The sequence below is a fragment of the Xiphophorus couchianus genome, chromosome 9 (genome assembly GCF_001444195.1).
Source record: "Xiphophorus couchianus chromosome 9, X_couchianus-1.0, whole genome shotgun sequence".
Lineage (NCBI taxonomy): Eukaryota > Metazoa > Chordata > Actinopteri > Cyprinodontiformes > Poeciliidae > Xiphophorus > Xiphophorus couchianus.
Genome location: NC_040236.1, coordinates 56,653 through 77,001, shown reverse-complemented (window position 1 = coordinate 77,001; position 20,349 = coordinate 56,653). Strand labels below are relative to the sequence as shown.

At 46.0% G+C, this 20,349-nt stretch overlaps 1 protein-coding gene across 3 annotated transcripts in view; it reads left to right on the top strand.

Annotated features, from left to right (window-relative positions):
• LOC114150983 (transcription factor COE3-like) overlaps positions 1 to 20,349 on the top strand; it is an 88,542-nt gene that overhangs the window by 65,675 nt on the left and 2,518 nt on the right. For 2 of the 3 annotated variants that reach the window (XM_028027855.1, XM_028027854.1), the window contains exons 11-15: positions 2,673 to 2,761; positions 11,643 to 11,708; positions 14,806 to 14,980; positions 16,065 to 16,250; positions 19,850 to 19,939. In XM_028027855.1, coding sequence (XP_027883656.1) covers positions 2,673 to 2,761; positions 11,643 to 11,708; positions 14,806 to 14,980; positions 16,065 to 16,250; positions 19,850 to 19,939 — 606 coding nt within the window. The remainder of the gene's footprint in view (positions 1 to 2,672; positions 2,762 to 11,642; positions 11,709 to 14,805; positions 14,981 to 16,064; positions 16,251 to 19,849; positions 19,940 to 20,349) is intronic. The other variant, XM_028027856.1, reaches the window with a different exon arrangement.

The window sequence follows — 20,349 nt, the reverse complement described above, 5'->3', positions numbered from 1 at the left end:
GCGGCCCGGTCCGTCTCCTGGGTGGAGGACCGGAGAGAAGAATGGTGGATAAACACAGAGAGGATGAAGAGGAACCTCCTGAGATGTTCCAGGGCTGAAGCTGGACTGGGACCAGCATGTTTACTGGGTTCCTGAAGCAGTTTTCGTCCTGGTTGAACTGGTTTTATTTGGAGCTCCTCCGTCAGAATGCAGAAGTTTCTGTGCTGACGCTCAGCCTCGTCTCCTCTGAAGCTGCAAATCTAGCTTCGCTAAATTAGTTTAACACGGCGCCTACCTCCGCGCTCCGCTCCTCTTCCTCTCCTCGCTCTCTTAGCTGCCTAATCAGTGAGCGAGCCCATCAGCAGGACGCCGACCAACCATTTGATCCCCCAGCCAGCGGAGAGCAGAAAACCGAGAGGACCATAAACACTTGATTAAATATGGGAGGAATCAGCCGGAGCCGAGCGACGGCCGCCGCGTCCCCGCTCGCTCAGCAGCAGAGGAAAATCAATAGGAATTACCTGGGAGAAAGTGGCACTGATGCCTGGAATTGCAGCATATGTTTACACTAAATCAGGCAATCTGTCTTCATATGGCGCTGTAATGCGAGGGGTCGGCCCGGGGGCCGGGGTCGCTCTCCAGTTACCGCCTGTTTGGGGGAGGCAGAAGCGGTTCTCTGAAAGCGGCCAATGGAGTGCGAGGTCAAAGGTCGGCCAGATTTTAATGAAGAGACTCGTTTCTGTCAGCGGGGGGCTGATGCATCTCTGAATCTTTGTCCTGACATTCCTCCAGGAAGAGTTGGAACGTCGCCGTGAATCTTTGGCACGAAGAAGGGAGCATAAATATTCAGACGGCCTCAATCCAACAGACATGTCCTAGTCCAAACCCCCGGGACCGGGAACCAGCGGTGGGTTGGCCTGCGGGTGTTCTGAGGTTCTGCAGAGAACACGGCCGTGTTCTTTGATCTTTAAGGGTGGTCGTCATGGTGATGAGAAAAGGAAGAAAACCTGCAGAAGACCCGAGGCTGGGGTCAAAGTTCAGCTTCCACCCTGAATGTCCAGCCATCAGATCAGAGCTGATTAATGGATTACAGTGGCCTAGTCAAAGTCCAGACCTGAGAATTGGAGAATGCTTTAAAGTTTCCAGCGGGGCTCCACTGCCTCAGGACTCTCGGCTGAATCACCAACCAGAAGAGCGGGGTTAAAGGTCAAGCTTTTGGGAGAGGAGCAGATCTTCATCAACATATTTGGTGTTGGAAAGTAAAACAGAAGAAAAAGTTCTGAGGTTCATCGAGCCACTTGTAGGTGGGACTTTGACTAGACCTCAGCCGCTCCCATGGAGTTCCTGGCTCGCTCCAGAGGTTCCGATGTTCGCGGGCAGCTGATTGTTCCTCTTGGCTGCTCCTCCTCCCTCCAAAAAGTCTCTCTGGGATCCCGAGCGCCGCACGGCGTGAGGAGGTAATAGATTCTCTGTTTCCTGTCTGGGAGGCGGGCGCAGCAGGAAGTTGGCGGCGAGGGCTGCGTCCCTCAGCGCTCTGTCGCCCCTCACACATCATCATCCCCGCCTCAGCCTGAAAGCCCTTTTTCTCCTCCGCCGCCGCTCCAAACCTGCTCCGACAAATTTGATTTAGCAGCTCGCCGCGATCCCATTCCCGGAAAAGAAAACAAATATTGTTATAATGGTAATAACATCTATTCGGAGCGGCGGCAACAAACGGCGGCGCAGCTTTTGAAGGAGACCCCTCTGAGCTGCGGACGGCTGCCTTATTCTTATTCATGAAAGCGGCGGTTATGCATATTAGCACAAACTAGCTATTCTCCTCAGCAGCAGTTCAGGTGTCAATCATCCTTACAGGATACAAGAGGCAACAGCCACAGAGCCGAGGGGGCGGGATCGCCTGACAAATTGTCCCCAAAGTCAAATTTGACAGCCTTTTATGATTAATGGGCTTGATTATGGAGAAGTGTCTCCCTGAACTCATTTCCGGGTGTTTCTGCCGCTCCGGTCGCTGCTGCAGCAGGATGGCTGATTGTTGGTGGAGCTGAATGAGCAGAAGGAAAGAAAAGACGGTTTGGACTGAATTAAGGCGGAATGAGGCCATTCCTTAACCACCAGCAATTCTGCTACCAAAGACCAGCCAGAGGACCGCCGGGTTCCTGAAGGGTTCTGTAGATTGTTCTCTTCATCGTTCTTTAGATTGTTCTCTAGATCCTTCTCTACGAAACATCCACATCGAATAGATCCAGAACCGTCCTGTTCTGGACCCGTCCTCAGGTCCGTTTCCACACCTTCTCTCTTTGTGGAAGTTCATCGTCCGGTGAAAGTTTCTCTTTGTTTCTGTGTTCTGGTGAAGTTCTACTGTTGGCTCTGGTCCATGATTGGTTCATACCGGACTGGTCTAGTGAGAGACGGAACCAGGCTCCAGAACAGTTTGGTTCTTCTTTCAGACGGTCCAGGTTGGTTCTGGAGGAACCAAGAGATTCTCTTTGTACGATGGAACCCGGAACCAGAGACCCGGCTGAGAAGCAGATAGGCAGAACCAATCGGGCCGAAGCTGAAACATTCGGAACCAGAACATCAGTAGAACTCAGAGAAGGAACCGGACCGGATGCTAAGTGCAGAACTTCTGAGCTGGTCATGTGACCGGGTTCTGGTTCTGTTGGGCTCTAACCGCCGTCCTGTCTCTCCCGCAGCGCTCAACGAACCCACCATCGACTACGGCTTCCAGAGGTTACAGAAGGTCATCCCCCGTCACCCCGGAGACCCCGAGAGGTTACCCAAGGTCAGTGCAGCGCCGCAGGTCAAAGGTCAGACTGCAGTCGGACCCACGACGCACCTGTCAGTCCGACGCCTATGAACCTGCTGAGTGGGTTCTGTCTGGTTCTGTTTGTTCAAAGCTCCATGGTTCGGTTCTGCTGGTCCAAGGGTTAGGGTGCTGACCGAGTCGGGTTCTGATCCGTCTCATCAGGGAGGTCCAGATGTTCTGATCCTTGAAGCAGAAAATAATCAGGATTTTATTTCTTTTGCTTTGAAGGAAAATTTTTTTTTAAATCACATGCAAAAATGCTACAAAATAAAATGTATTTAAAATGTTCTAAATGCATTTATATCAGTCTCCAATGATATTATATATATAATTATGCTTTTATAATAACTCTAAGTACATTTAATCAGTTTTTTCCACATTTTTATTTCAATTTGAACGTTTCCAGCTCCCTGATTGGTGCGTTCAAATATTAAAAGCTGAAAACTCCTGCAGCCTGTAAACGCATCATCTAGCTGCTGGGTCTGGGTTCTGGGTCCAGAAAGAAACTGATGGAGGTTTTGGGAGGATGACAAAATAAAATAAAATAAAATAAAAATATGCCTTAAAATCTTTGTAGAAAATCTTTGTAGTCCCACACAAATATAGAAAATGTAAAACAGAATAAAGACGAAGTCGTTCAGGTTGTTAATTCAAGCAGGAATGATGGGAAAAACTGCAGCTGGACGTTGGCACCAACATAGGCGTCGGGGGTATATGATATCTGATGTCTGATATGTGATGTCTGATATCTGATGTCTGATATGTGATGTCTGATATGTGATGTCTGATATCTGATGTCTGATATCTGATATGTGATATCTGATATCTGATGTCTGATATCTGATGTCTGATATGTGATGTCTGATATCTGATGTCTGATATCCGATGTCTGATATCTGATATGTGATGTCTGATATCTGATATCTGATGTCTGATATCTGATATGTGATGTCTGATATCTGATATCTCATGTCTGATATCTGATGTCTGATACCTGATATCTGATATGTGATGTCTGATGTCTGATATCTGATGTCTGATATCTGATATGTGATGTCTGATATCTGATATCTGATGTCTGATACCTGATACCTGATATGTGATATCTGATATGTGATATCTGATATCTGATGTCTGATATGTGATGTCTGATATCTGATATGTGATATCTGATATCTGATGTCTGATATCTGATGTCTGATATGTGATGTCTGATATCTGATGTCTGATGCCTGATATCTGATATGTGATGTCTGATATGTGATGTCTGATATCTGATGTCTGATATCTGATATCTGATGTCTGATATCTGATATCTGATGTCTGATGTCTGATATCTGGTGTCTGATATGTGATGTCTGATATGTGATGTCTGATATCTGATGTCTGATATCTGATATCTGATGTCTGATATCTGATATGTGATGTCTGATATCTGATATCTCATGTCTGATATCTGATGTCTGATGTCTGATATCTGATGTCTGATGTCTGATATCTGATGTCTGATATCTGATATCTGATATGTGATGTCTGATATCTGATATCTGATGTCTCATATCTGATGTCTGATATCTGATGTCTGATATCTGATATCTGATATGTGATGTATGATATGTGATGCCTGATATCTGGTGTCTGATATCTGATATCTGATGTCTGATATGTGATGTCTGATATCTGATATGTGATATCTGATATCTGATGTCTGATATCTGATATCTGATGTCTGATATCTGATATCTGATATGTGATGTATGATATGTGATGCCTGATATCTGGTGTCTGATATCTGATATCTGATGTCTGATATGTGATGTCTGATATGTGATGTCTGATATCTGATATGTGATGTCTGATATCTGATATGTGATGTCTGATATGTGATATGTGATGTCTGATATGTGATGTCTGATATCTGATATCTGATGTCTGATATCTGATATGTGGTGCCTGATATCTGATATGTGATGTCTGATATGTGATGTCTGATATCTGATATGTGATGTCTGATATCTGATGTCTGATATCTGATGTCTGATATGTGGTGTCTGATATGTGATGTCTGATATCTGATGTCTGATATCTGATGTCTGATGTCTGATATCTGATATCTGATGTCTGATATCTGATATGTGGTGCCTGATGTCTGATATGTGATGTCTGATATCTGATGTCTGATATCTGATGTCTGATATCTGATGTCTGATATGTGATGTCTGATATCTGATATCTGATATCTGATGTCTGATGTCTGATATCTGATGTCTGATGTCTGATATCTGATGTCTGATATGTGATGTCTGATATGTGATGTCTGATATCTGATGTCTGATATCTGATATCTGATGTCTGATGTCTGATGTCTGATATCTGATGTCTGATATCTGATATGTGATGTCTGATATCTGATGTCTGATATCTGATATCTGATGTCTGATATCTGATGTCTGATATCTGATATCTGATATGTGATGTATGATATGTGATGTCTGATATCTGATGTCTGATATCTGATATCTGATGTCTGATATCTGATGTCTGATATCTGATATCTGATATGTGATGTATGATATGTGATGTCTGATATCTGATGTCTGATATCTGATATCTGATATGAAAGAGCTACATTTACGTTAGTCTAGTTTCTGGTCTTTTTTCCGCCTTATTAGTGCTGTTCTAGCGTGGAGGTTAGCGTCCTGTTAGCAGGGAGGTTAGCATGATATTAGCAGGGAGGTTAGTGTCCTGTTACTGGAGAGTAACATTAGCGCTGTGTTAGCGGGGAGGTTAGTGTCCTGTTAGCAGACAGGTTAGCACGGTATTAGCAGGGAGGTTAGCGTCCTGTTAGCAGAGAGGTTAGCGCTGTGTTAGCGGGGAGGTTAGTGTCCTGTTAGCAGAGAGGTTAGTGCGGTATTAGCGGGGAGGTTAGCGTCCTGTTAGCGGAGAGGTTAGCGCTGTGTTAGCGGAGAGGTTAGCACGGTATTAGCAGAGAGGTTAGCGTCCTGTTAGCAGAGACGTTAGCGTCCTGTTAGCGGAGAGGTTAGCGTCCTGTTAGCAGAGATGTTAGCGTCCTGTTAGCGGAGAGGTTAGCGTCCTGTTAGCAGAGATGTTAGCGACCTGTTAGTGGAGAGGTTAGCGCTGTGTTAGTGGGGAGGTTAGGGTCCTGTTAGCAGATAGGTTAGCGCTGTGTTAGCGGGGAGGTTAGCATCCTGTTAGTTGGGAGGTTAGCTCTGTGTTTCCGGGGAGGCGGCGGCGCCTAGCTGAAGCTAACTGAGGCAGATACCGGCAGGCAGCAGCAGCTGCTGCCTCAGATGGACTCTGACACTCCAAAGCAGTTTCCAAATTGAAACCATTTATCAAAATCTGACATCGGAGATCCAGTCCCTAAAAAAGCAGTTTATTTGTAAATTGATACTAATAGTGAGCGCACATCGTCTGGCCTCTGCGGCGGCCTGATTTACAGCCTGCTCTGCTCCTTTGAAATATTTATTTATTCAGAAGAAAACTCAATAAGCCCTGGGATCGCCTGGCTCCCAGACGCTCCGCGGGTCGGAAGCCCGGCGGGGGGAGGAGAGCCGCCGTGAGCTGACAGAGCGCCATGTCGGCGGCGGCGGCGACGGCGGGTTAACTGGAGCTGTCACTTCTCTTTAGTTTTCACCTGCAGCTGCCACTCCGCCACGCAGGGAGGAAGATGGAGAGAGATGTGAGGACAGATTGATTCGATGTTGGCTTCGGCTGCAGGGAAACGAGTTAAACTGAATCTGGGAACAATCAGAGCAACAACAGCTCTGCTGTCCTCAGAACCACTTCATAAATACAGAACGCAATTATTAAGAAAACTAAATCTGATTATCAGGTAATAACGACCAATAGTTCAGAATATGGAAATGAGGCCAAATTAGCTCTTATTCATAAAGCATAAAAAATTATCTGAGATAATATTTCACTATATACTGTCTTTATTTGCTGGCATTATGGAAAACAGTGATGCTAACTTTAAGCTAGTTAATCCAAATCGTTTTAATAAGAGAAAAATATATTAGTACCAACTTATTACTAATTTAATGATTATGAAACACTGAATAAATCCTGAATTATTTAAACATTTTAAAGAAGGTGTGGTTAGCTGTTAGCATGCTAGCTGTTACCGACACAGAGATAATGAAGACTATAGTTGGAGCATTTCCATCCAGAAGAGACAAATTAAAGAGCTGATCCAGGAGAAAGGTCAGAGGTCAGCCAGTCTCCAGTCAGACCGACCGGTACCAGCAGAACTTTAGTCTTTATCAACGATCAGAGCCAATTTTCCTCATTAAAATCTGTTAAAAACATGAGAAAATATCCATAAGCTGCTTAAATCTGATCGATGCAAAGATCCAGAGCAGAGAGATCTGGATGAAGCAAAGCTGAAACGTGTTTGGCGAGTAGCGTGCGCAGCTTTAGCTCTGACCTTTGACCCCATGCTGACTCGCTCAGCGCCGGTCCAATCCGGGATTATTAACTCCATGAATGAGGAGATTTCCACTCTTCATGGGGAATAACGAGCCGAGCCGGATTCATGACAGGAATTTCAATGTTTCCCTGTGAATCACTGCTCCTCTTCCTCCTCCTCCTCCTTCTCCTGGAGGGCCGGGGGGCCAGGGGGGTTCTATCTGAGGCTCTGGGTGATTTATCATTGTTAGGGCCGCTGTCTGATGGCTTCTCCTCCAGGGTCACGATGCTCCTGCTCAGAGCCGCCCGTAATTAAACCCTGAGAAACGGCTGGAAAATAGAGCGAAGAGGAGGAAGAGGAGCAGGAGGAGGAAGAGGAGCAGGAGGAAGAGGAGGAGGAGGAAGAGGGCAGAAGTCAGGAAACTCTAATCCCACTTCCTGTAGCTGAAACATTCCTGATGGTTGGAGACTCCAGATCATCAGAGCTGTTGTCTGCTGGTTTCCAGGTTTCTCCAGGATTTCCAGGGTTTTTCAGGATTCTTCAAGGTTCCACATAAATAACTCTGCAGGGATTTTAAGACTTTAATACTTTTCTGACTTATTTTCTTCATGTTGTAGCTTGTTTTAATATTTTCCCCAAACCCTTTAGCAACAGTCACAAACATGAATATTTATGACTGTCATCATTCAGTAAATAATGACATCATTTAAAATGTCTTTATGACAACCTGACATTAACCAAGAATCATCTGTTATAAATATGTCATAACAGCTATTAATGATCAAAATTTAAAACATTTTATATTTTTGTGTATTATTACATAACCCTGTTGTTTGTTGTTAGTCTTAACTATGACAGTCATGAGACCATTATAATAGTGACATTAATATTTTCCTTTACACATTAAAATAGTTACAGATGTTATTAAGTGTTATTAGTGTCAAAAGCTTTAATAACACAGTCATTAACACTGAACTACTTATAACTACCATCATAGCTGTAATTATACATTTATTCCTTTATACATTGGAATAAAACAAAAGATAATTTGTTCTTCAAACAGAAGGTTCAACTTCTGGTCAGCTTATTGTAACGCTAAAATACTGATTGAAAAACTAAAACAGAATGAATTATTCTTTAACTGAAGGAAATCAGTTCTTTTAACAGTCCTAACATTTTTGCTCTGATCATGTCAGCCATCTCCTTGGTTATAGTCTAACGTTCTGATAACAGAGACCTTCTTCTAGTCTTCATGTCCAGGAAGCAGAACTTTGAAGGAAATGCTCAGAAATTATAGCTGTTCTTGTTATAGTTAATCATGGTGAATTCAAACTTGGTGAATCTCTTCAGGACATTCTCACAGTGGGTGGAGACTCAATCCACTGAGGTCACTTCAAAAACCAATAAACAAAAAACAATGTGATCTTAATTATATAATATATTATATATTAAATACCATTTAAAAATGTCCCTTGCTGCACCCTGTCAGGGTGGTAGACTGGCAGACAAATGTCTGGTTGTTATAAAGTGCAATTATTAATACAATTAGCATAATGACTAGAGCTGAGCAAAATTATTCTGATCAAATATTTGTTTGGCAGAAATTCATACAGCCTGTTATTCAGATTGCATCATTTAATGTATAGTTTTAGGGTCTTTTCACTTAATGAGCATTTGAAATTATTTCCAACCAGATACTCTGGCTTATGGATGTTTGCAAGAAGTTTATTAAATAAATAGAATAAACACCAGTTTTTCATTTGACAACAATTAGTTCTCTAAAACGTAACTTGTTAACTGGTGGATGTTAATTCCTGCTCCCCCTTACCTGTCCCCCCTCACCTGGAGAAAATAGTAACACAAAAATGACTTACCTAATTTCCTTGGGGATATTTCATCTGCTTCTTCCTCTGGTGGCTGGTCCTCATCATCATCCTCCACACCTGTAGCTCGTCTTCATTAGCCGCCTTTGCCCCCCCCCCATGTGTCCTTAGGCTGAAACGGGTCTTTATGTGGATAAAGTTGCCAAAGCAAACAACACAAGCACCATGTTGCATCAGCCAAGTTGCTAAATAAAACACATAAAGGATAACTTTGACTAACATATTAGCTTTTAATTTGTCAGATTAAAATTAGAGGGAAAAAACTTATTTACCTGCCTATAAAATATGTTTAATATTAAGGGCTAACGTTACAGTAATGTAGTTTAATAACTTTAGCTAACATTAACTTACAGCAAGGTAGCATTAGCTTGAATGGCTCATAGCTAACATTATAAAGAAAGAGAACATAGTCAATGTTTTATTCTCAAATAAATAATAATAAATGTAAAGTTAATAAAACATATACCTGATATGTATTAGGCGGCACTTTGTCTTCTTTTTAAACAGCTCTGGCTGTTAGAACTTGAGACCAACAAGATGAAAATTTCTTCTTCACCAAAACACTAAACGCCTGTTTGCTGATAACTCTGTTATTAAAGCGTTTGACTCTAATAACATCTGTAACTATTTCAATGTGTAAGGGAAAATATTAATGACACAATTATAATGGTCTCATGCCTGTCGTAGTTAAGACTAACCATAAATAATTACAGTAATGTAATAATACTCAAAAATACTTATGAGATATTTATGACAAATGATTCTTGGTTAATGTCATGTTGTCATATCAAAGACATTTTAAATAATGTCAACTTTGCATTAAAAGTGTCATTATTTACTGAATGACACTTTATGACGACAGTAATAAATATTTATGAAGACTTATTCATGTTGTTATGTCAGTTTTTGCACAACCCTTCAAATAAAGTTATCATATTTTAGTTTTACTTCATTTTTCTCAGTATATTTGTGTTTCAGGGAGAATTGTTCCACTTCCATTTATCCACATATTAATATAAGTATAAATATTATTATTTATACTGGTTTGGATTATTTAGATTTTGCAAATCTTTTTTAATTTTTTTCCCACTATACTTTATTGTTTGTGTTTTAATCATCTATTTTTTCAATAATATTCTAATTACTAATATAATATTATATAATTTCTGTTAAAACATTTTATTAACATTAATAAAAGATTAGTATTTTATAAAAAGGGTTAAATAAAGTCTAAAACATTAAAGTTCAGCTTCTGATAAAACAGAGATTAAATTCAATCCAGAGTTTTAAAATAAAAATGAATTAATATTTAACTGATGGAAAAACTTATCTCCTTTCCGATGAGCCAATTAACCAATCAGCAGCCAGATCCTGCTGGGAGCTTCAGCTTTATCGGATCGATCCGACAGGAAAGCCATGGACCAGTGGGGTGTGTGTGTGTGTGTGTGTGTGTGTGTGTGTGTGTGTGTGTGTGTGTGTGTGTGTGGCAGCTAGCAGCCAATTAGCAGCTCTAACAGCTGATCCAGAAGCAGCACAAACTGAAAGTGTCACTTAGACACAAAATCTGTTCATTCAAAGACAAATAGAGGAAAAAGACGTGAAGGACATTCTGTCTGTTTGATCAGGTCAGGATTTATTGATCAATGTAGAATACAAACACACCTGGAAGCACCTGGAAACACCTGGACAGGTGAATTCAGAGAGCTGGTGATGGCAGCATCATGGAGGCCTCAGAGGTGTCATTAACTGGAGAAGGATGCTGTGTCTGTCAGGGTGTAATGAAAACACACACACGGTGGAGTGTGGGTGTGTGTTTGTGTATTTTACACAGCAGCTGCTGAGTCGTGGCGTCTCCGCTGCTGCAGCCGAGCGAAGGAGACATTAACTAACTTCTGTTTTCTAATGGAGATTAATGAAGCCACAGGAAACACACACACTCAGGGTAAGATCCAGAGACGGCGTTTCATCTGAGAGGTTGATTAGTTTGAGTCTGAGAGAAAACAAAAAGGTTAAAGTGAAATAAGAGGAAGAGGAGGAAGATGATGAAGATGAATGGATGGCGACCAGAGAAGGAGGAGGAAGAGGAGGAGACGTTCAGTGAGGATGAGGAATGTTTGGGATGAAGAAGACTTTGTTCTGCTCTGGGGAATCAAAGCGTTTGATTGGTCTGATCAGTGACAAGTTGAGGATGTTCATCATCATGGAGGAGCAAAATCAACCGGGCCTGACGGAACCGGGTTGTTGATCTGAAGAACCCTTGAAGATCCCAGGAGACGCTCTTCCTGCAGGAAGTGACCCGGTTCTGTTCTGGATGACGGCCAGAACCAGAACCTGCACCGTACAGAGCTAGGTGTTTTCCTTCTCTCCGACCTTTGACCTTTTCTCAGCTCGGGTTCCCTTGGGACCTTTTCTGTTTGGATGAATCCAATTTCATCTTCTCCCGTCTTTTTGCTGCGGCTGATCTGTTGCCATAGCAACCAGATGAATGCCGTCCTCCAGTCAGAGCAGCCATGTTCTGATCCGGGTTTTCTGTCATTCTCAGGAGGTTCTGCTAAAGCGGGCCGCCGACCTGGTGGAGGCGCTGTACGGCATGCCGCACAACAACCAGGTGAGCCCGACCCGGACCGAGCCGACCCGACACACAACCCAAGGTTCTGATCATCAGTTCCGGGACCAGTCACAGATTGGTTCTGAAATCTTTAAAAACAGTCTAAGGTATATCCTAAACATCAGAACCGGCCCGATCGGATCATCCAGTCGTGCTTCCGTCCAGTCGTGCGGTCGTCCAGTCGTGCGATCGTCCAGTCGTGCGGTCGTCCAGTCGTGCGATCGTCCAGTCGTGCGGTCGTCCAGTCGTGCGGTCGTCCAGTCGTGCATTCGTCCAGTCGTGCGGTCGTCCAGTCGTGCGGTCGTCCAGTCGTGCATTCGTCCAGTCGTGCGGTCGTCCAGTCGTGCGTTCGTCCAGTCGTGCGGTCGTCCAGTCGTGCGTTCGTCCAGTCGTGCGGTCGTCCAGTCGTGCGTTCGTCCATTCCTGCGGTCGTCCATTCCTGCGGTCGTCCAGTCGTGCGATCGTCCAGTCGTGCGGTCGTCCAGTCGTGCGTTCGTCCAGTCGTGCATTCGTCCAGTCGTGCATTCGTCCAGTCGTGCGGTCGTCCAGTCGTGCTTTCGTCCAGTCGTGCATTCGTCCAGTCGTGCGGTCGTCCAGTCGTGCGTTCGTCCATTCCTGCGGTCGTCCATTCCTGCGGTCGTCCAGTCGTGCGATCGTCCAGTCGTGCGGTCGTCCAGTCGTGCGTTCGTCCAGTCGTGCATTCGTCCAGTCGTGCATTCGTCCAGTCGTGCGGTCGTCCAGTCGTGCGTTCGTCCAGTCGTGCGGTCGTCCAGTCGTGCGTTCGTCCAGTCGTGCGGTCGTCCAGTCGTGCGTTCGTCCATTCCTGCGGTCGTCCATTCCTGCGGTCGTCCAGTCGTGCGATCGTCCAGTCGTGCGATCGTCCAGTCGTGCGTTCGTCCAGTCGTGCATTCGTCCAGTCGTGCATTCGTCCAGTCGTGCGGTCGTCCAGTCGTGCGTTCGTCCATTCCTGCGGTCGTCCAGTCGTGCGTTCGTCCATTCCTGCGGTCGTCCAGTCGTGCGTTCGTCCATTCCTGCGTTCGTCCAGTCGTGCGTTCGTCCAGTCGTGCGATCGTCCAGTCGTGCGGTCGTCCAGTCGTGCGTTCGTCCAGTCGTGCGGTCGTCCAGTCGTGCGTTCGTCCATTCCTGCGGTCGTCCAGTCGTGCGTTCGTCCATTCCTGCGGTCGTCCAGTAGTGCGTTCGTCCAGACGTGAGATCGTCCAGTCGTGCGTTCGTCCAGTCGTGCGTTCGTCCAGTCGTGCGGTCATCCAGTCGTGCATTCGTCCAGTCGTGCGATCGTCCAGTCGTGCGTTCGTCCATTCCTGCGGTCGTCCAGTCGTGCGTTCGTCCAGACGTGCGGTCGTCCAGTCGTGCGTTTGTCCAGTCGTGCGTTTGTCCATTCCTGCGGTCATCCATTCCTGCGATCTTCCAGTCGTGCGGTCGTCCAGTCGTGCGTTTGTCCAGTCGTGCGTTTGTCCATTCCTGCGGTCATCCATTCCTGCGATCTTCCAGACGTGAGATCGTCCAGTCGTGCGATCGTCCAGTCATGCGTTCGTCCAGTCGTGCGTTCGTCCAGTCGTGCGATCGTCCAGTCGTGCTTCCGTCCAGTCGTGCTTCCGTCCAGTCGTGCGATCGTCCAGTCGTGCGTTCGTCCAGTCGTGCGGTCGTCCAGTCGTGCGTTCGTCCAGTCGTGCGTTTGTCCAGTCGTGCGTTTGTCCATTCCTGCGGTCATCCATTCCTGCGATCTTCCAGTCGTGCGTTCGTCCAGTCGTGCGATCATCCAGTAGTGCGATCGTCCAGTAGTGCGTTCTTCCATTCGTGCGTTCGTCCACTCGTGCGATCGTCCAGTCATGCGTTCGTCCAGTCGTGCGTTCGACCAGTCGTGCGATCGTCCACTCGTGCTTTCGTCCAGTCGTGCTTTTGTCCACTCGTGCGATCGTCCATTCCTGCGATCTTCCAGTCGTGCGGTCGTCCAGTCGTGCGTTTGTCCAGTCGTGCGTTTGTCCATTCCTGCGGTCATCCATTCCTGCGATCTTCCAGACGTGAGATCGTCCAGTCGTGCGATCGTCCAGTCATGCGTTCGTCCAGTCGTGCGTTCGTCCAGTCGTGCGATCGTCCAGTCGTGCTTCCGTCCAGTCGTGCTTCCGTCCAGTCGTGCGTTCGTCCAGTCGTGCGGTCGTCCAGTCGTGCGTTCGTCCAGTCGTGCGATCATCCAGTAGTGCGATCGTCCAGTAGTGCGTTCTTCCATTCGTGCGTTCGTCCAGTCGTGCGGTCGTCCAGTCGTGCGTTCGTCCAGTCGTGCGTTTGTCCAGTCGTGCGTTTGTCCATTCCTGCGGTCATCCATTCCTGCGATCTTCCAGTAGTGCGATCGTCCAGTAGTGCGTTCTTCCATTCGTGCGTTCGTCCAGTCGTGCGGTCGTCCAGTCGTGCGTTCGTCCAGTCGTGCGTTTGTCCAGTCGTGCGTTTGTCCATTCCTGCGGTCATCCATTCCTGCGATCTTCCAGTCGTGCGTTCGTCCAGTCGTGCGATCGTCCAGTAGTGCGATCGTCCAGTAGTGCGTTCTTCCATTCGTGCGTTCGTCCACTCGTGCGATCGTCCAGTCATGCGTTCGTCCAGTCGTGCGTTCGACCAGTCGTGCGATCGTCCACTCGTGCTTTCGTCCAGTCGTGCTTTTGTCCACTCGTGCGATCGTCCATTCGTGCGATCGTCCACTCGTGCTTTCGTCCAGTCGTGCTTTTGTCCACTCGTGCGATCGTCCATTCGTGCGGTCGTTCACTCGTGCGTTCGACCAGTCGTGCGATCGTCCACTCGTGCTTTCGTCCACTCGTGCGATCGTCCATTCGTGCGTTTCTCCAGTCGTGCGTTCGACCAGTCGTGCGATCGTCCATTCACCGTTCGTCCATTCACGTGTACGTCCATTCATGCGCTCATGTCTATCATGGCTCCTGGTTTAGTTTTCTCTGTCCTCAGATGAAACCTCCGTCGTCAGCAGTTGTTGGATTATTTCTGGGTCAGGATTTGTGCCGTTTGGCTCCGTGCTTCCTTTAACCGGCTGGCCACGGCCTTGTCCAAGTCTGACCCGTGTCCTCCCTCTCCGCAGGAGATCATCCTGAAGCGCGCTGCCGACCTGACCGAGGCGCTCTACAGCGTGCCGCGCAGCCACAACCAGCTGCCGTCGCTGGCCGGCTCTGCCGCTCACTCTGGCATGATGAGCGTCAACTCCTTCAGCAGCCAGCTGGCCGTCAACATCAGCGAGGCAACGCAAGCCGACCAGGGTGAGCCGCCCCGCGTTTCCTCCCCCTCAGCCGACCGGGGTGAGCCGTCGTCCGGTTCTCCCATCCAGCAGCTAACCAGTGAGGTGATGGGAAACCTCGTAACTCCACCGGTTCTGTTGAAACACGGCGAGGAGCTGCAGCCTCTGATTGCTGAATAATGAAATCTTTTACGCCACGTAAATAACGTCAGCATCTCACATCCACTTCCTGGATCAGAGTCGGACCCAGAACCAGAATCAGAACCCAGCTGCTCCAGAAACAACCAGGAAAATACCTGGAGGTCAGCTGCAGACAGTCCGGATCAGAACCAGAACTCAACTGGAAACAAGCAGGGAGTAGATCAGAAAGTAAAACTCCAGATGTTGACTTTGCTCTGCGGTCTGGTTGGTTCTGTTGGGATCGGACCAGCAGGAAGCAGCAAACACATGTTTCTGATTCAGGAAGTGGATCTGCTTCCCACGCCGTCCAAACTCTCACACCAACAGACACATGTTTCCTATCGGCTGATGGGAATCCCCGAGGCCGGCAGGGTCAGGGGTCAGGGAGAGGGAGTGGTGATGTCACAGCAGGAAGTTCCAACATGGAGGGAAGAAAAAAACTATTTCATTCCCGTCTCTACCATCAGAACGCTGAACCTGGGAAAGTATTCACCCCCCAAAAACACGTGACTTCTCCAGAGTGAAAATAACATTGGATGGATGCTGCAGCATCTTAATCAGATGCAAGTCCAGACTTTGACTAGGCCATACCAAAACATTAACAGTCCTGAGCATCCAGAGGACTTGCTGTTGAACCTTTACACATCCAGGAGTACAATCCATGACTCCAAGTGGTCCTGAAGCATCCCAGACCGTGATACTGCCACCACCATGTCTGACTGTAGGTGCAAAGTTCAGGCTTTGATCTGCAGAGGGCGCATTAACAAATGAAATCATAAGTGAGAAACCCTTTTATTTATTTTAGCTTTGTCTCGTGTTTGATGATCAGAAACAGCAGCAGGACACGACAGGTTGTGAATACTTTGTTTTTGTGATGGCGTTCCTCAGTACATGTCTGAACAAGCTTCCTGTTTCTCCTTCTTCAGGTTATTCCCGTAACTCCAACAGCGTGTCACCGCGTGGCTACGTGCCAAGCTCCACGCCGCAGCAGTCCAACTATAACACCATCACGTCCTCCATGAACGGATATGGCGCCGCCGCCATGACCAACCTGGGCGTTCCCGGCTCCCCCGGATTCCTCAATGGATCCACCGCCAACTCTGCTTACGCAAGTGAGTCAACGCCGGAATCAAACCTTCAACCAGCAGAGAGACGTGCAGTGATGAGGAGCAGAGATCGACTTCCTCACTCTTCATCCCTGGGAGAGGAGCAACTATGTGGGACTTTGGTGGTGCTGTCAGTGAACGCTTCCTGTGAAGGAATGTTGACCTGGAAATGTTGGGGTCAGGGAAACTCGCAAGGGAACGTGGGTTTAGTTAGCCATGAACTCAGACATTCAGGAAAGATTCAGGTATTCTTCAATCTTTAGCCTCATTGGTAGAAAGTTTAGAGGAAGGTCAATGTTTCACCTGTCAGTTACACTGTAAACACAAAGTCTCTGATCAGAGGTTTGGTTTTCAGATGCTGAATCTCTTAGGCTTGTTAAAACGTACAGATCTGATCTAAAGAAAGAAATGACTTCAGATCTTTGTCATTAGCTGCTGTTAGCTTGTGCTAGTGTCAGTAGTGCAATTGTAGGTTACAGTCAACCAGATCTTAGAATCAATATTTGGCAGATTTCCTAAACTGTATCTTTTTAAAATTAATACTTAATAACTAACTTTATCTCTTAGCTTTAGCATGCTAATGGTATGTTTAGCATGGTAATGTTAGTCTTAGCACACTAAAAATGTTATTAAAATTATTTTAATATAAAACTGAAATATCAGAAGAAATGCTTCATGTTATTTTCACCTTAAAGCAAAATGTAAGAAGTTAAAATTATAACTAGCTGTAGGTCTTGGCTTTGGGATGCTAACACTATTATTAGCATGTTAATGTTAATCTTACACACTAAATGTTATTAAATTTAGCTTTACATGTTAGAATAAATTATTTAATGTTTTAACTCAAGGAAAATTTTGGAAGTTGAAATAATTATTTGTAGGTCCTAGCCTTATCATGCTAAAGCTTTCATTAGCATGCTAATGTTAATGTGAGCACAAAGGTTAAAGTTAGCTTTATTTCACAGCTGGTAAGGGTTAGGGTTATAAAACATAAAGCTTCACATATAGTAGAAATACTTCAAAACCATAAAGAAGAATTTAGCTGTGGGAAAGCCGTAGAACATCTCCGGTGAGGATCAGAGTTCTGGATGGAAAACCTCTAGAGCAGGATGAAGATGATGGGTCCAAGCTGATATGAAGCTTCAGAATCAGGCAGCATCACGTTGCATGGATGAGGCAAACGTCGTGTGTGGGGTCCAAACCGAGTCCGCCCGGACTAAAGCTCAGCAGGTGAACAGGAAGCTGCTGCTCACACTGTTTGCTGCAACAACTGATTTTCATGTCTGCAGCCGGAGGGTCAGTGGGGTGTTTTAATGGTGTGTTTGTGGTGTTTTAATGGTGTGTTTGTGGTGTTTTAATGGTGTGTTTGTGGTGTTTGAATGGTGTGTTTGTGGTGTTTTAATAGTGTGTTAGTGGTGCGTTTGTGGTGTTTTAATGGTGTGTTTGTGGTGCGTTAGTGGTGTGTTTGTGGTGTTTTAATGGTGTGTTTGTGGTGCGTTAGAGGTGTGTTTGTGGTGTTTTAATAGTGTGTTAGTGGTGCGTTTGTGGTGTTTTAATGGTGCGTTTGTGGTGTTTTAATGGTGTGTTTGTGGTGTTTGAATGGTGTTTGTGGTGTTTTAATGGTGTGTTTGTGGTGTTTGAATGGTGCGTTTGTGGTGTTTTAATGGTGTGTTTGTGGTGTTTTAATAGTGTGTTAGTGGTGTTTTAATGGTGTGTTTGTGGTGCGTTAGTGGTGTGTTTGTGGTGTTTGAATGGTGTGTTTGTGGTGTTTTAATAGTGTGTTAGTGGTGCGTTTGTGGTGTGTTTGTGGTGTTTTAATGGTGTGTTTGTGGTGTTTGAATGGTGTGTTTGTGGTGTTTTAATGGTGTGTTTGTGGTGTTTTAATGGTGTGTTTGTGGTGCATTAGTGGTGTGTTTGTGGTGTTTTAATGGTGTGTTTGTGGTGTTTTAATAGTGTGTTAGTGGTGTTTTAATGGTGTGTTTGTGGTGCATTAGTGGTGTGTTTGTGGTGTTTTAATGGTGTGTTTGTGGTGTTTGAATGGTGTGTTTGTGGTGTTTTAATGGTGTGTTTGTGGTGTTTTAATGGTGTGTTTGTGGTGTTTTAATGGTGTGTTTGTGGTGCGTTAGTGGTGTGTTTGTGGTGTTTGAATGGTGTGTTTGTGGTGTTTTAATAGTGTGTTAGTGGTGTTTTAATGGTGTGTTTGTGGTGTTTTAATGGTGTGTTTGTGGTGTTTGAATGGTGTGTTTGTGGTGTTTTAATGGTGTGTTTGTGGTGTTTGAATGGTGCGTTTGTGGTGTTTTAATGGTGTGTTTGTGGTGCATTAGTGGTGTGTTTGTGGTGTTTGAATGGTGTGTTTGTGGTGTTTTAATAGTGTGTTAGTGGTGCGTTCGTGGTGTGTTAGTGGTGCGTTCGTGGTGTGTTTGTGGAGTGTAGTGAAAGCACCCGCCAGGAACTCTTTGTTGTTTTGGCTGCTGTTTCTAAAAGCTCAACAAGTCTCAGAGAGACTCGTTTAGACAGCAGTGAGCTCAAACCGTGTCTCCATGCCAGGCGATGCGGTTGTCCCCGGTGACCAAACAACGCCTGGCCGCGCTACAACTTCCTGCCGCCAAGACTTGGTGTGTGTGTGTTTGTTTCTAATACCTTGTGCAGACCATTTTCCTGACATACTACGTTGTGGGGACCCACTGCTCCTTGTGGGACCGAAGCCTGGGCCCCACAAGGGCAATTGCTGTTTTTGGGTCAGGGCTCAGATTTAGGACTAAAGTGTGAATTGAGTTTTGGTTGGTTAGGGTTAGGGTAAGGTTTAGGCTGTAGAAATGAATGGAAGTCAATGGAAAGTCCCCACAAAGACAGCCACGCAAACGCGCGCGTGTGTGTGTGGGGGGGTTGGGGTGTGTGTGTGGGTGTGTGTGTGTGAACACCATCACACATTGTCCACCTCCTCCTGTCCATTCCTCCATCCCTGCTCCTACACTAACACACTAACTTCCATCATGCTTTCCTTCGGTCTGATCCATGAACTACAGGAACAGGAAACATGAAGGAATGTGGGGTTCTATGAATCACGTTACATTCCAGCTTCTTTCCTCACCGCTTCATGTTTTGATGAATCATTCACATAATCTGTGAAACTCCAGGGAAACTTTGAAAGGAACAAATCCATGTTTTCCAGAGAAAATTTCTGCTTATGGCAGAGAGACGTTCAGAGCTAAATGTAGAAAACATCTTTAGTTAACAACTGATGTAGAGGCCAGCCGTTCCTGAACGCATCGCCCTCTGTTGGTCCCTGAATGCATCTAACCCTCTGGCAGAATTTCTCTGGAAATGTTTGGACTGTTCCTTCACTGAGAAAGAAACTGGACAGCAGGTGGATTTACTCCTCACACACACCTACCTGTGCAGGGGCGGGGCTCCGGCTCTCTTCAGGTGTCTTTATTCCTTCAGGTTATGGATCAACTTTGCTCCTTCAGGTCGGGGTCCTCCTCCTCCTCCTCTTCATCTTCACCTCCCCTACACCCCTGCATGACTCACCCGTCACCCCTCGTCTTCCTCACCTACTCCTCTTCCTCTGCCTGATTCATTCTCTGTCCATATGATCTCCGCAGTCAAGCAGAAGAGCGCCTTCGCCCCCGTCGTGCGGCCTCAGACCTCCCCGCCCCCCACCTGCACCACCACCAATGGCAGCAACCTCCAGGGTGAGCATCCCCCCCTCCCCCCCCGTTAGCCCCTCCCTCCCGGTCCCTGGCGGGATGCCCAGCATCAATCAGAAGTCAAAGTTGATCCATAACTGGCAGGAAGTTCAGTTCACATTCTGCTGAGTCGGTCCAAAGAACAAGGAAAGCTTCTGTTCGTGATTCTGACCCAGACCCAGATCAGAACCTCAGAACCCAGAGCGGTTCTATTCCGGAGCAGCGGCCACCTCAGCAGAACTGCTGCCTCCAGACACGTTCTTCTTCTGTGGTTTTACTCATTTCTGGTTTAAACTGGAGGAAGACGAATCATGAAGCCAATATTTACCAGCATTACCAGAGAATATTTATCATGTAATAAGTAACTTATGTTTGTGATGGTAGGATCTGCCACCTGCTGGCAGGAATGGAGAACT